General features: G+C 46.9%; 1 protein-coding gene across 1 annotated transcript in view; it reads right to left on the bottom strand.

The window, feature by feature from the left end:
• NDUFA10 (NADH:ubiquinone oxidoreductase subunit A10) overlaps nucleotides 1–11,448 on the bottom strand; it is a 29,375-nt gene extending 17,927 nt beyond the window's left edge. The window contains exons 1-7 of the mRNA XM_066553218.1: nucleotides 11,325–11,448; nucleotides 10,334–10,502; nucleotides 9,084–9,299; nucleotides 8,000–8,086; nucleotides 6,933–7,054; nucleotides 5,365–5,444; nucleotides 1,832–1,886 (exon numbers count right to left, since the gene is read on the bottom strand). Coding sequence (XP_066409315.1) covers nucleotides 1,832–1,886; nucleotides 5,365–5,444; nucleotides 6,933–7,054; nucleotides 8,000–8,086; nucleotides 9,084–9,299; nucleotides 10,334–10,502; nucleotides 11,325–11,426 — 831 coding nt within the window. The 5' untranslated portion in view covers nucleotides 11,427–11,448. The remainder of the gene's footprint in view (nucleotides 1–1,831; nucleotides 1,887–5,364; nucleotides 5,445–6,932; nucleotides 7,055–7,999; nucleotides 8,087–9,083; nucleotides 9,300–10,333; nucleotides 10,503–11,324) is intronic.
• Nucleotides 11,449–14,778: the final 3,330 nt, after the last annotated feature.

Genomic DNA, 14,778 nt, shown 5'->3' on the forward strand with positions numbered 1-14,778 from the left:
CAAGTGTGAAACATGCTAATGAAGCTCATTTCAGCACTCATTACCCCTTCAGCCACCACAACCAAAGTTAATTACAACAGGAAACCCCAACTGACCTTTTTAGGACACTCAAAAAGTCGTTTCCAAGCTGTGTATGTGCGCTCTGAGCAAACCAAAAGTTATTAAACTATGAGGCCATAAAAAAAATTCGGCTCCCAAATCTCTAAGCAGATTGGAGTGGGCTAATGAACACTGCTCTCTGTCAACCTGTGTAAACACACACCTTACAAGCCAAAGCCCTCCTGCCAGCCCTTATTTCCAAATTTCTTCTGTGTCATCCCAAAGGGAAACTGAATCTGAACAGAAAAAGGGGAAAAAACAACTGAATTCTTCCAAGTATCAGTATCTACCACCAACACCCAACAATGACAATGACAACATCATGGGCTGGATAATCTTACAGGGTCTTTTCCAACCTCAATCATTCTGTAGCATTATACTTTAACTTCCAAATAATAATCCTTCCCCTAGTCCAGATTTGTCCAAGCAAATTAAGGATCCACTGGTGCATCTGATGAGCCTATTTAGAGCAATGACAAGATTGCTGAGCTCAGGAGAGTCGCTCCTTGAACAATAAGAGCTTTAACTGACTTTAAACCCTGATTGAAAGGATTAAAATCAAATCTCTAGCAATGGGGTTTACTACAAAAACAATCTGAGGAGGAAACAACCTGCTTTATTCTGACCACTTGGAGATGTGTCCAGAGAGAAAGACAGGGAAAAAACAGGCATTTAACCCCCATCCCAACTTTCCTTTAATTCTCCAAGTACCCATCTTGAAACACCACAGCTCTCAACTCCTATCCTTGCTTCTATGTTGTTATCCAGAAAAAAACCAAATTAATTGCTCTAGATTCTCTATATTCACATCACAACCTCAGCTTTTTTGTTCATTTCAGCCTGATTTTTTGTGTATTTTTTTCTATTTATTATCTGCTGTCACACTGAAGCCACCAGCCCTTTTTTAGGGGTATAAACCCACACTGTCCCACAGGTCAACTGGTTATTAATGATAATCTTTATTATCAAGTGCAGGAGCACCCAAAAATCCATCCACAACAGCAGAGGACCCAGAATGTGGCACACAACCCTGTTCTCATAAAGGGAACAAAAGGCCTAGAGAGAAGCAGCAATGCACCTATGGGGGAACATGGAGTGTTAATTTTAGGACCAGGGAAGTCCTCATCAATATTTTCTCCTTCACAAAGTCATATAACCAGAAGGTTGAAGGACACCTCAGGCAAAAATGTAATTTTAGTCTGATAAGGGGCAGTTAAATATTAAAATGCATGCTCTGAATATGCTAATAAGCTTAATGAGGTACAGGCTACCACACATATGTATACCTTACTCAACTCTCTGCCAAGATCACACTGCATGTAAGAGAGGAGGAGAGGGAGTTTGGACTGTGTACAAGTAGGGTAAAAATTTCACCTCATTAGGATGAAGTCCCAAAAAGCCCATGGAGACAGCCCATGTGCAAGTCTGCTCTCCCTCCTCCCAAGTGGGGATGATTCCTTGGCAAGCTTCCATGTAGGATTGTTATTATCCAGTTAACATCATATTACTGCTCTTAACAGACACCTATCACTAGAACTGAAATGGGTCCAAAACCTGTCCAGAGTCTCAAAAACCTTGGTGTTCTTTCCCTCAGGAACAACAGCAAGAGAGGAAAGTTAATAATGGTCAAGCAAAAGGCTTCTGTTAGCCTGCCAGTAACCCTGCATGAGGGGGAAAGTTCACTGAACTAAGGGAAATCTTTTAAACTTACTCCCAGAAAAGCAAAACTTACCTTCTCCACATCCTCAGCTGCACTTGCTGTGTACTGCAGAACTTCAGAGCTCTCACTGCAAAGAACAGAAATTTAATTCCCCTGATAAAACTGCTCTACCCATCCTCCCCATTCCTGCTCAGAAAAGGAACCGAAATGAAGTTAAAAGGCATAAACAGTGAAGCAGAATCATTGCAATTTTTTAGATTGCTCCTAGCTATTGCAATAGAATTCCTGTTGCACCTGTGAGCTGCTTCTTTGCTGATGGAAAGTTGCTTTTAAAGGGCAAATGGTCTGGACATCTACATAACTTCAGTTGGAAAAAAATTTCAAAAACTACACACGTGAATTTGCTTTCATTTAATTAATGTGGATACTCGCCCCTATTACAACTGCCCAATCTACCTGAAAATAAGTGAAGCTTTCAGTGTAACCCAAAACTGTGGTAGATTTTCTTTTTTCCAAGTGCATGACTAGGTGTGAGTCACCTCAAGAGAAGAATGCATTCATTTATCACTATTTACTCAGGTTGAGCTAGCTGAATGAATACAAATGCAGGCAGCATGGTCTGTAAGTGTAAAAACATTTTTAAAAGGTAATGTTTCCTGGTTAGAAGATTGTTTTTTTAATCAGCCAGCTGCCTTCAGAGAAAAGGCACTTGCAGAGCAGAACCACAACAGGAGCTCCTACATGAACCTGTCACACCTCACATGTTCAGCCACGTTCAGCAATAGCTGTTTCCAGCTGGAAAACCTGGAAGGCCCTGGAATAGCTGCCCAATGTGGACATTAAATCAAACATCACACAACAAAGTTTAGGAGCATGGAGAAAAATTCATAGAATCCCAGAATGGTTTGGGTGGGACAGGACCTTAAAGCTCATCCAGTGCCACCCCTGCCATGGGCAGGAACACCTTCCACCATACCAGGTTGCTCCAAGCCCTGCAAGACCTGGCCCTGGACACTTCCAGGGATGGGGCAGGCACCTGGAATAAAAGATTCTCCTCAATATCAGCCCAAGGGAGAGGTCAACCTTCAGCTGAGCCTGACACCAGCAATTGCCTCAACAATGCCCATCAAATCACTTCATCCCATCTCTTGATTTGACTCTACAGATTATCAGGGCTTCATTAAGAGAAAACAGCTGCTCAGTGACTCTGCAGATTATCAGAGCTTTCCTTCAGAGAAAACAGCTGCTCAGTGGATGCAGTGTTGGATATCAAAGAGAACATTACCAATCTTAAGGCTCTGCTCTGGCAAAAGAGAAAAATCAAACAGAACCCAAACACTGCTCCAAATCACCAGGCAGAACCTGCCACAGCACCCAGCTCACAAATCTCACTACCAATAAAAACATTAAAGACATTCATAACAAATCAAATAGAAAGAAAGCATCCATTTTAAAGCAAAAACCCACTATAAACCACTTTAGGCAGCATCAGGCTGCTCCAGTTAAACAGCACAAGATAACAGGAGTTTTGCCCAGTAACAAAGTGCTTTTCAAGGAACAAGCAAACAAACTTCAACAGGGAAAGCATGCAGGAGTTTGCTCAGCAGTCTATAACAACTCTTTTTAGCCTTTTTGGACCAGACTTTGGGCATCACCAGGAGTCAGGGAATCAAACTAGGCAGACTAAGAGGTAACAGCTAGGCAAGAACACAGCCCCTGCAGCCCTGCCAGCAAACAAATAGTTAAGGCAGCTGTGGCTTCTATATGTACCCCAGACAGAGCCACCCTGAGGTCCAGAGGTGCACAGAGCTGGATTCACACACTCCAGCTCCCCTCAGCCAGGGCACAGAGACACAGATCTGTCACAGTCATATTTTCTGAAAAATTTCTCTGGCCAGGATTTTTCTCCTGGAAAGCTGAGAAGCCTGAGAGAAAAAGGAAAACAATATTATCTCATTTCCTTCTCCTGTGTTTTGCTGCTTTGGGATGTGTTTGGAGATTGTTTATCCAACATGTGAATTGGTTTTACTAATTGGCCAACAACAGCCAAGCTGTGTCAGACTCTGGAGAGAGTCACAAGTTTTCAGTAGTATCTTGTAGCCTTCTGTCTGTATCCTTTCTCTATTCTTTAGTATAGCATTCTTTAATATAATATAGATCATAAAAGAATAAATTAGCCTTCTGAGAACATGGAGTCAGATTCATCATTCCCTCCCTTTGACTGGAGTCTTAGAAAACAGCACACAGCTCACTCAGTGTGCCAGGCTGCTGGGAGCCCAAACCCTGCCAGGATGCTGAGCAGAGGGGGTTGCCTGACAGGGGCACTGCCCATGCACACACAGAGGGCAAGGAGGTGAAATCACAGCAGGGTCCAGGGTTCAGCCTGGCTGAGCACCAGGAGATGCATGTGGGGCTGGCTCTGCTCCAGAGAACAGCAGCAGCTGGCTCCCACCAGTGACTGCAGCAGTCTGCCCTCAGGGGATGACATTCCCAAGGCTTCCCATTCCCCTCCAAGAGCCATGTGCTGGCTGTGGGGACACACAGAAAGGCCACTGACCATGTGTGACAGCACCAAGCCCTGCCTGCATGAGTGACAAGCTCAATATCGAGTTACTCACTTCAGTAGCTGGCAGAGCCATCCACTGATCCACCCAGGGAGATGGAGCAAGCACAGGGGGACACAGGCAGGCTACAAAGCACCTGGGAATCTACTCTGATTTATATCAGCCTCCTGCACACACCACAGCTTTCACAGTTAATTCATCTGAAAGCCTTTGAGAGTTTCCCCTCCCAGTATTATGAGGGACCATAATTCTGCTTTTAGATGTTTGGAACCATTTTAATTTTCCTAGAGCTCTTTTGTAAGAGCTGGGAGAGCTGGCAAGCTCTGATTCATCCCAGGTTTACAGGGCACATGTTTTTGCTTCCCAGCTAGAGGAAGCCAGGGGAACCCAGTGAGAGACAGGACAAAGGGAATGGCTTCCCACTGCCACAGGGTAGGGTTAGATGGGATATTGGGAAGGAATTGTTCCCTGGGAGGGCAGTGAGGCCCTGGCACAGGGTGCCCAGAGAAGCTGTGGCTGTCCCTGGATCCCTGGAAGTGTCCAAGGCCAGGTTGGATGGGGCTTGGAGCAACCTGGGACAGTGGAAGGTGTCCCTGCCATGGCAGAGGTGGCACTGGATGAGCTTTAAGGTCCCTCCAACCCAAACCATTCTGGGATTCTGTGACAACTGAAAGGACTTTCTGAGGAGAGAAAAGCCCTAAAGCCTTCCAAAAAGGCCTGAGAAAAGCTTGCATTGCATCACTCTCTCCTCAGGTTGTGCAGACACACAAAGCCATAGCTGTGGCATTCTGCACACCACTCCTGAACCCATTTTCATCTTCCAGCACTGGCATCAGATCAGGCTCCTGGGCTGGCAGAAGTTAACTCCACTCACACAGTTCTCATGCTGTGAATGCAGCAGCCCTTCACTGGGGCACAATACTGTACCCTGCAGCACAACAAGGGCTTTTTCACGTGATTTGTTGATATTGGCAGAGATTTTAAGGTTTGCACACATTTTTGCTCAAAGACCTAAGAGGCAAAACATTTTTCTTTGCTAACCTGATGGCTGGTAGGAAGGTCTTCTTGTAAGCATCCTCAATGCTCTGGAGATAGGAAGGAGACACCTTTTTCTCATATGGCTACAAACAAACAAACAGAAAAAGCTGTGGAATTATATTTCTATCTTTTCCCACCAGCACAGACTCCAAGGTCTGCTCCACCACCTGCCAAGGGCTCCCTCTGGGATAAGCAGTCAAACATCCAAGTGAACCACATGCACATCAGTGAAAGTTTCAAAGAATTAAGAGTGTGATTTGGAGTGCTTGGAATTCCTTACAAATGCCATGAAATACCTAGGGTAGCCCCCAGCTATCCAAGGACTGATTCATCCCTGCTAACTATACATTCCAGGGAGCTGTAATAGCCACCCAGAAAACAGGAGAAGATTGTCTGAGTCCACCTTTTCCACAGGGAGGCCAAAATTGCACCTCTCTCCACAGTTTCAGACAAGTGCATGGGCAAACAGCCACTCCAAACTCCTGTGAAATTTCATGGATATCATCCCTGCTGTTAACCAGCTTGCCCTCCACACAGTGTACTTGCAATGCCACATCTGCAAAACACCAGGAATTTCTCTGATCTACCCAGTGTTCCTCAAACAACTCCTACAGAGCTCAGCACTGCCACTGACCCAAAAAGCCGCAAGCTACATCAGCAATTTCTGTCCAAAGGTTTCAAAAATGCCACTGATTTTCATGTTCAGAAGGGCTAAGAACTCACAGGCTCTCCCAATACATGAAGAACTTCTTAACTGAGAAATTTTTCCTAGTAAATCAAAACTCTTTTAATCTATCAGGTTTTCCAGAGTTAAACTGCATTTCCCATAGCCTTTCAACAAGGCAAGACAAATATCTTGGAATCCTCACAACACATCTGCAAACACTTACAAACACACATCTAAGTATCAAAGAAAGAGGGAAAAAACCCCAAAATTACAAACCCTACTAAGATTAGTCACTCCCCAAAAGCACCCTACAGCTCTCCTGAGCCAAGACCAGCTCAATAACAGCCACCCAGTGGTGATTTGCTGGATTTCAGGGAGTTAAGTGAACCTGCTGATCCCAGGTGACTCACACATGAACCCCAGCAGAGGTGTGAGGAAGCAGTCAACTGGGAAGCAGGAGCCAGGGAGCCCAGCTGGGCTCCTGGCACCCAGGAATAAGAAATAAATCATCTCTAAGTGCATTGCAAGCAGCACATCACCTGCCCACAGCTCTTGAAGTGGCAGCTACACAGCCAGGTATAAAAATTCACCTGCTCTTAAAACAATTTCTCATTCCACAAATGACAACATATTGATGCAGTTACACAAAAAAAAAAAAGATGATTTTTGCTTTTTTGTTTTGCTATTTTAAAGCAAGCATAAGAGAATACCCACAGAGTCACCACCACCCCCTAGATCTCACAGCTCAGAGGACAAGCAGCTCCTCAGATGCAGCATTCAGCAGAAACCCCACAGGACTCCCACAGAAGGTGTGATTACAACAGCCATTAGCAGACAGTAATTGTGAGAGACCAGTAACAATAAAGATAAGAGATAAACAGGCAATAATCAGAGATCAAATTACCTTGCCCTTCTCTTGAATCCTCTTCTGCACCTCTGGGACAGGCACATCGACATAAATGACCAAGTGAGGTGGCAGGAACTCAGAAATGCTGATCTCCTTGACCTCTTTGTAGTGATCAAGGCCTGTGTAAAACACAAATAAATCACATTCCCCACGTTTGTATCTGCAGTCTCTTCTTCTGGGCTCACAGAGCAAGTTAAGGGTATGCTTTTCCTCCAACAGAATTCAGGAAGTTTACAGAAAAACTAATCACCAGAGAAGTTCCATGCACTGAGATCTAAGACTCTAAACCCAGTTGTATCAAAGAGGGACTTTATTCCTGGCTCAGGTTTACAGGAATCTCAGCTTCTCCTCCACCATTTAGAGACAATAGCCAGCAGTAGCTTTAATCAAGATGTTTGTTCCCTAAGGATTCCAGTACAATCCAAACTGGGATTTTGTATGAAATTGTGTGTTGCTGGGCTTTGCTGCCTCAGCAATGCAGACATAGGTCATTATAATCAGCTCTCAAAGCCATCCAGTAACTTACAGCAGGTGGCAAAAAACAAATACACACCTCTTAAATCCAACAGCAAAAACGGGAGGCAGTCAAGAAAAGTTACATCCACCTCAGGAGCAGCCAAAAGAACAGATTTACTAAGAACAGGCAGCAACAGCTCAGGAGCTCAGTGCCCATAAACCCAGACCAAATCACTCAGGTTGGGAGGAACATCCCCAAATCACCCAGTTCAACCACTCTGCTGAGAACTCCACCCACAGCACTCTTAAGTATCTCCAGGGGGGAGATCCCAGGTGATTTGCTCCAGGGTTTGACTCCCCTCACAGCAGAAAAAGGGCTTTTCCTTGCAAATGAAACGCTTTGAATTTCAATTCCTGCCCTCTATCTTCTGTCCTCTCACTGCCACCCAGACCACACCAGCTCAACCCAGCAACATTTGAACGCTGAACACTTAAAGGAATCCCTCCTTCCAAGCAGGAATGTTTTGTTTCTTTTTTAAAGAAAAGTTAACCACCAGACTGCTGAGAGATTATGGCCAAGCAGCTTCCCTTTGCTGGCAGGAACTCACATCTCTTGTGCACATATCCCTGCTTCAGCATGGCCTCCAGGAACACAAAGTCACTGTAGGGAGAGCGCTCCAGCACCACGCCCTGACCTGCAAGGGAGAACAGGCTGCAGGTTGGAACAGAAGGAGCTGCAAGGTCCTTTGCTACTGTTGTATTTCTTGAAAAATCTATTGCACCTATGTCCACAGTTTCAGACAAATGCATGGGCAAACAGCCACTCCAGACTCTTGTGGAATTTCATGGATATCATCCCTGCTGTTAAGCAGCTTGCCTTCCACACAGTGTACTTGCAAGGCCACATTTGCAAAACACCAGGAATTTCTCTGATCTACCATCTATCCCTTCACCAGGATTTCTTCTCCTGGGAAGATGAGAAGCCTCAGCTTCTCTATGTTTTGCTACTCTGGAATGTGGTCTGGAGATTGTTTATCCAAACATGTGTGTTGCAGACATCTTTTTATGGAAAATCCTTTCTTTAGGATTTTTCCTCCTGAGAAGCTGAGAGGCCTCAGGAACAAAATGTAAACAATGATTATCTGTTGCTGTGGAATGCAACAAGTAGATCTTTGATTAGCTCATGTTAGATGTTTCTAATTAATAACTAATCACAGAGAGCCTGAGCCACAAACCTTTGTTATCATTCCTTGCTATTCTATTCTTAGCCAGCCTTCTGATGAAATCCTTTCTTCTATTCTTTTAGTGTAGTTTTAATGGAATATATGTCATAAAATAATAAATCAGCCTTCTGAAACATGGAGTCAGATCCTCATCTCTTCCCTCAACCAAAAACCCCTGTGAACACCATCACACATTAATTGTTTTTAATTAATGACCAATCACAGTCCAGCTGTGTCAGACTGAGTCAGTCACAAGCTTTCATTACCATTCCTGCTAAACCTTCTGATGTATCCTTTCTCTTTCTTCAGTATAGTTTTAGTATAACATTCTTTTAATATAATTTAACACCATAAAACAATAAATCCACCTTCTGAGAACACGGAGTCAGATTCTCATCCCTCACCTCGTCCTGGAAACCTCACAAACACCACAGTCCCTTCCAGCCCACACCCCTCCGTGAGCCCCCACCTGTGCTGAGCAGGTGCTCCAGGGCGTCGGCGTACTGCAGGACGCGGCTGCCAAAGAGCCAGGACTGCAGGCGGTACGAGTGCCCGTCGGGGGCCTTGGGCTCATTGTAGAACTTCTCCAGGCTGCAGAAACCACTGAACTTCTCAGGCAGCAGCTGCCCATCCCCTGAGAGCCTGTCCTGGTAGTGGATGTCCGCCTCAGGGAAGTACTTCATTCCTGAAAAGGAGAAGGAACCCACAGCAGGAATGAGCTGTGCTCGTTTGCAGCTAACACCTCTGCAGCTGCTGAGCACACAGCTGCTCCTTGCCTGTGGGAATCCAGAAAATCAGAGGGGTTTGGGAAAGCTGCAAAAGGCAGACCTCAGAGACAGCAGAACTGTGATTAGAGCTAAGCAGCAGCCATGAGATAGAGGTCATCAGAAAAATTATGTAAAAAGTAGAAAAATAAGGACGAATAGAAAAATGGTCTGTGTATTAATGCTTGGCTAGCATAACTCATTAAGCCACAGAAAAGTATATCTGAGATATTAGGAAGCTCTAAGCTTAATAATGGAGCCCTGTGGATTGTATTTTAATGCTTACAAGCAGGTATTGTAACCAAAATAAGCAATATTGTTTGACTGAGGGTACATGTGCTTACAGTGGTTGGATAGAACTACTGTCAGTATGATTTTGCTTTGTGTGATTGGTCAAAAAACTTTTCAAGGAAGTTGTAACATGCAGTTCTTTGTCTGCTGCCGGGGATGTGAGCTGCTGGCATCTTCCCATTGCCATAACCATGTAACGAGACTGATGCTGGAAAATAAAACAGCTCAAGATATGTTCCCAGCAGTCCTGTCCTGCTCATGATTTGTAGAGAGACCCCCAGGCAGCAACACTTGCCCAGCTCCTGCTCTTTGCCCAGCTCCCACACAGCCCCAGCTCCTGCTCCTTGCCCAGCTCCTCTGCCCACCACAGCAGAACCCAAACTCTGAGCTCTGCCCCTGCCCAGGGAGAGCTGAGCTGCTCCAAACACATCCACGTGGAACACCCAAGCTCTCCAGGAGCACGGTGAGCACACAGATTCCATCAGAACTGAAGCTTCACTCACAACAAATCCCCATCCCAAGCCTCACCAACATCACCCACAGACCCTCCCCACTCCATACAGCATTCCCCAGGCAGGAGCTGCTGCTCTGGTGAGCTTCCTCTACACAAGAGCCATGATCCAACTCTGTCAGCTCTCAGGGAAGCAGCCAGAGTGAGACATACCCAGTTTGTCTGCTAACTGCTGGGCCAGCTTGCCCTTCCCAGAAGACAGGTTCCCCTCCACTGTGAAGACTTTGCTGTGCTCTGTCAACTTCTTGCTGGTCCTTTCTCCCAAGATATAGGACAGCCACCCATACTGCAGGCTCTGCTCAGGGCTGGTGTGGATTCTTGCCTGGAGAAAAACCCATGGAAATCAGCAGATTTGGGGGGATTTTTAGCTAAAAACACTGTTTCTTCAGACACACACAGGACACACTCTTATGCATCTAATACAAGAAATTGTTACTCAGTAACCTTAGCACTGTCATTTCAGCTTAGCAGCTGCAGCAGAGCTTAGGCTGGGAAGTTGTTCATGAAATTAAAGGCTGAGAAGACAGAAAACATGCCACAATTTTCAGTCTGAAGGCCAGACACACAACACAACCAGAGCTCCCAAAAGAGACTCCACATTAGACTTTTGCTTGTATTTTGCGTGGTTTTGGGCACATAATAACACTAAATTCGCTCTCAGGAGAGTTACAGCTTCATTTCAATATGGCTTAGTGGGCAAAAGCTTGGACTTGGTAACCTTGGATACCTCTTCCAGCCTTAACTATTCCACGATTTCTGAGAGGTGGCAAGAGAGACCCACTTGGGCTATGGGGTGAACGCAGGGCCTTTCTGAGCGCTGCTCAGAGCCTCCCTCAGCCCGCGATAAACACTGTTTATCTATGTAACTCTACAAACCTCATTCCGAGGGGCGCAGTGACCTCCTTCACACAGCGCCGTTCATTCCTACCTCACACTCCTTTCCTCGCAGCACCGCTGCCCACAGCCGCCACCGAAGGTCACCGCACTCTCCTCTCCGTCCTTTGCTCCAGCCTGCCCCGCATTCCGCCGCCTCTCCCAGCTCCCAGCCCCGGGGAGAAGCATCTCCAGCCCCGGGCTGTCCTGCTCACCCACCCCCAGCAGGACAGCGCTCTGGACACAGCTCTGCCCAGCCGCCGGCACTCACCCGCAGCAGGAAGGAGCCCAGCGCGGTGCTGTCCGGCCCGGAGCTGCCCCGGCGGCCCCGGGCGGCCGCGGCCCGGCCCAGCCGGGACACCCACAAGGACATGGCACTGCCGGCGGAGGGCGGCGGCGCGCGGCGATGACGTCAGCAGGAGAGGCGGCGCGGCGATTACGGCACCGTGAGGCCACGCCCATGTACACGCCCCTTGAGAAAGGTCACGCCCACTACCCGTGTGGGCTCTGGCGGGAGCGGGGACAGGGACAGCGGGGACAGGGGGCACCGGGAACAGGGATAGGCGGGACCAGGAACGGCCCGGGTTAGGGACTGGGGGGACAGAGAACAGCCTGGCCAAGGAACAGGGCTCAGGGACCAGGCGGGACCAGGGACAGCCGGGTCAGTGAGCAGGTGGGACAGGGAACAGCCGAGTTAGGGAATGGGAACAGCCTGGTTAGGAACAGGGAACAGCCTGGTTAGGGAATGGGAACAGCCGGGTTAGGGAATGGGAACAGCTGGGTTAGGAACAGGGAACAGCCGGGTTAGGAACAGGGAACAGCCGGGTTAGGGAATGGGAGCAGCCTGGTTAGGGAATGGGAACAGCCTGGTTAGGAATAGGGAACAGCCTGGTTAGGAACAGGGAACAGCCGGGTTAGGGAATGGGAGCAGCCTGGTTAGGGAATGGGAACAGTTGAGTTAGGAATAGGGAACAGCCTGGTTAGGAACAGGGAACAGCCGGGTTAGGGAATGGGAACAGTTGGGTTAGGAATAGGGAACAGCCTGGTTAGGAACAGGGAACAGCCTGGTTAGGGAATGGAAACAGCCGGGTTAGGGAATGGGAACAGCCTGGTTAGGGAATGGGAACAGCCTGGTTAGGGAATGGGAACGGCCAGGTTAGGAATAGGGAACAGCCTGGTTAGGAATAGGGAACAGCCTGAATAGGAATAGGGAACAGCCTGGTTAGGGAATGGTGGTCGGAATAGGAGCGGGCAGAAGGCGGGACCGGGCCCAGCCGAGTTCAGGAGCAGTGGGATAGGGAACAGGCGGGAGCCAGGTGGGACAGGGAACAGTCTGCACTGGAGCGGGCGGGATAAGGGACAGCCGGGTTAAGGAGCAGCTGGGAATAGGGAACAGCCAGGTTAGGGAGAAGGTGGTGTGAAAAACGCCAATCGCGTGTTTCTAAAATTTTAAAAGTTTAATAGTAATAAAATTGTTTAAAAAATAGTAATACAGTTAGAGTAATAATAATTTGGACAAATAGAATTAGGACAATATGAGACAATAAATACAAAGAGTTATGGATGTCCGGGTACCTTTTTCTGGGCAGCACCAGCCCGAAAAAGGACCCACGTTAACAGAGGATTAACCCTTAAAAGCAATAACCTGTTGCATATTCATACACCTCATACATGATGCATAAATTCCATTCAAACACAGGATTCTGTCTGGGCAGTGTCAACTTCTTCCTCTGAATCCTGACAGCCCCTTCGAGGTGGGAAGAAGTTCATTTCTTCTGATAATGGAGCAATAAATTCTCTTTCTCTGAATGATTTGGGTGTCCTGTGGCTGCTATCTCTGTGCAAGTCCTTTCTTTTAAAAAGTATCCTACACAGCATAGTTTCTATTTTAACATTTTTTATAACCTAAAACTGTATTTAACACACTACTTAAGAGAATTAATACAGCATTACTTTCTAACACAACACATATAATATTCATTTGAATATTTGTGAAAAGCCAATCATAGAATACACGCATTTTTCACAGTGGGAATAGGGACCAGCCGGGTTAGGGAGCAGATGGGAATAGGGAGCAGCCGGGAATAGGGACAGACAAGATGCTTGCACTGTGCTGGCCCGCAGGTCCCCGCAGGAGGGAGCCTGGGATAGGTCTCTTTCCAATACCTGCACATCCAGGTGTCCTAATTCCCTCTGCACCCTGCTCCAGGTGCTGGAGCAGCACCGCCCGGCTTGGAGGCTGGCAGCGTATGCAGTGACCCGAACCCTTATTTAAACTTAACACTGTTAAATTACTGGGCTTGGGAAGGTCGTAACCAAACGTTTTCCACATTTCCCATCAAAGTGACATCAGCTCTGCTGACCTGGCACATTTGTGACACCATTAGCGCCCTCTGCTTTGCCCCCTGGCAAGAAGCAATCAAGTTGCATGCCAAGGATTTATCCCTGGAATTTGCAAACAGCTTGAAAAACCCAACCAAACAATCCACAAAGGATGCGTGGAGGTTTCCTTAACAGCTCTGGCTGCAGCCAGACTCGTTGGATGCTCCAAGCCCTGTCCAGCCTGGCCTTCCAGGGATCCAGGGGCAGCCACAGCTTCCCTGGCCAGCCTGTGCCAGGGCCTCAGCACAGCAGCTGGAGCTGGTTTTGGGGGAAGAGCAAAAACTTTGGGCAGCATTAACTCAGGGAAAGGCAAAAAGTGAGAAAAAACAGGCTGGCTTTTCCTGAAGAGGCATCAGGCTCTGGAATGGTGATGCACGGACATGGTGTTTGCCAGGATTCCGTGTCCCCCTCGGACAACGGCCCACAGACACGGTGATCCCCACAATCCAACATTCCCGGAGCATGGTGGCCCACAGATCACTTTCCCAGGATTCAGTGTCACCTGTACAGAGGATGGTGGTCTACAGTCACGGTGTTTCCCGGGATTTGGTGGCCCCTTGGGGATTTGGTGGTCCCTGGGAAAAGCAGCTTGTGGACACGGTGTTTCCCAGGATTTGCTCTCCTCTGTGACTGGTGGCCCTCGGGCACAGCGTTTCCTAGGACGTGTGGCTCAGTGTTCCCAGGATCAGGGTGTCACCTAGTGTGAAATACAAAGCTGTGTTTCGTGTCAGGTACACACAGGCAATGTGTGTATTTGTGATTGTGATATGTGAGGAGACCAGCCATGGGACAGTTGTGAATTCTAATAATAACTGAGGAAAGTAAAGCATGGAAGAAGGCCTTTGAACCTATCTTTTGTTTCCAATTAACCTTAGTTGATTTAGGAGCATTGGAATTAAAGTGTTAAGGATGTTGCTTTTTGCTTGCAGTTAAGCCTTAAAGAGCTCTGCAATAATAACCTTTTAAAGTATAATTTTAGAATATTGCTTGTATCCTTGAAACTATAGCTTTGGAATATATATAAAGGAAACATGCTTATCTCATGCCTTAATAAAGCAGAGAAAAACAGCTTGAGAAAGGAAGATGAACATCACCTCAAGGACTTATGGTTTCGACCAAGGGAAGCTGGACATCACTGTTATGAGATTTATAGTCTCTGCAATAAAAGGTGGACCCACATCTGGGGAGCTGGACTTCACCAGATGGGATTAATCTTTCTTCTTTCGGAAACCAGACCACCACCACCTGGGGATACTCCTTTTGGGATACATCCTGAGAAAAACTAAATCACAATACTGTATTGAATTGTGGCGTAAAAATTTGGAATAGAAACTGCTGATGAG

This window comes from Molothrus aeneus, chromosome 7 (assembly GCF_037042795.1).
Source record: "Molothrus aeneus isolate 106 chromosome 7, BPBGC_Maene_1.0, whole genome shotgun sequence".
NCBI lineage: Eukaryota > Metazoa > Chordata > Aves > Passeriformes > Icteridae > Molothrus > Molothrus aeneus.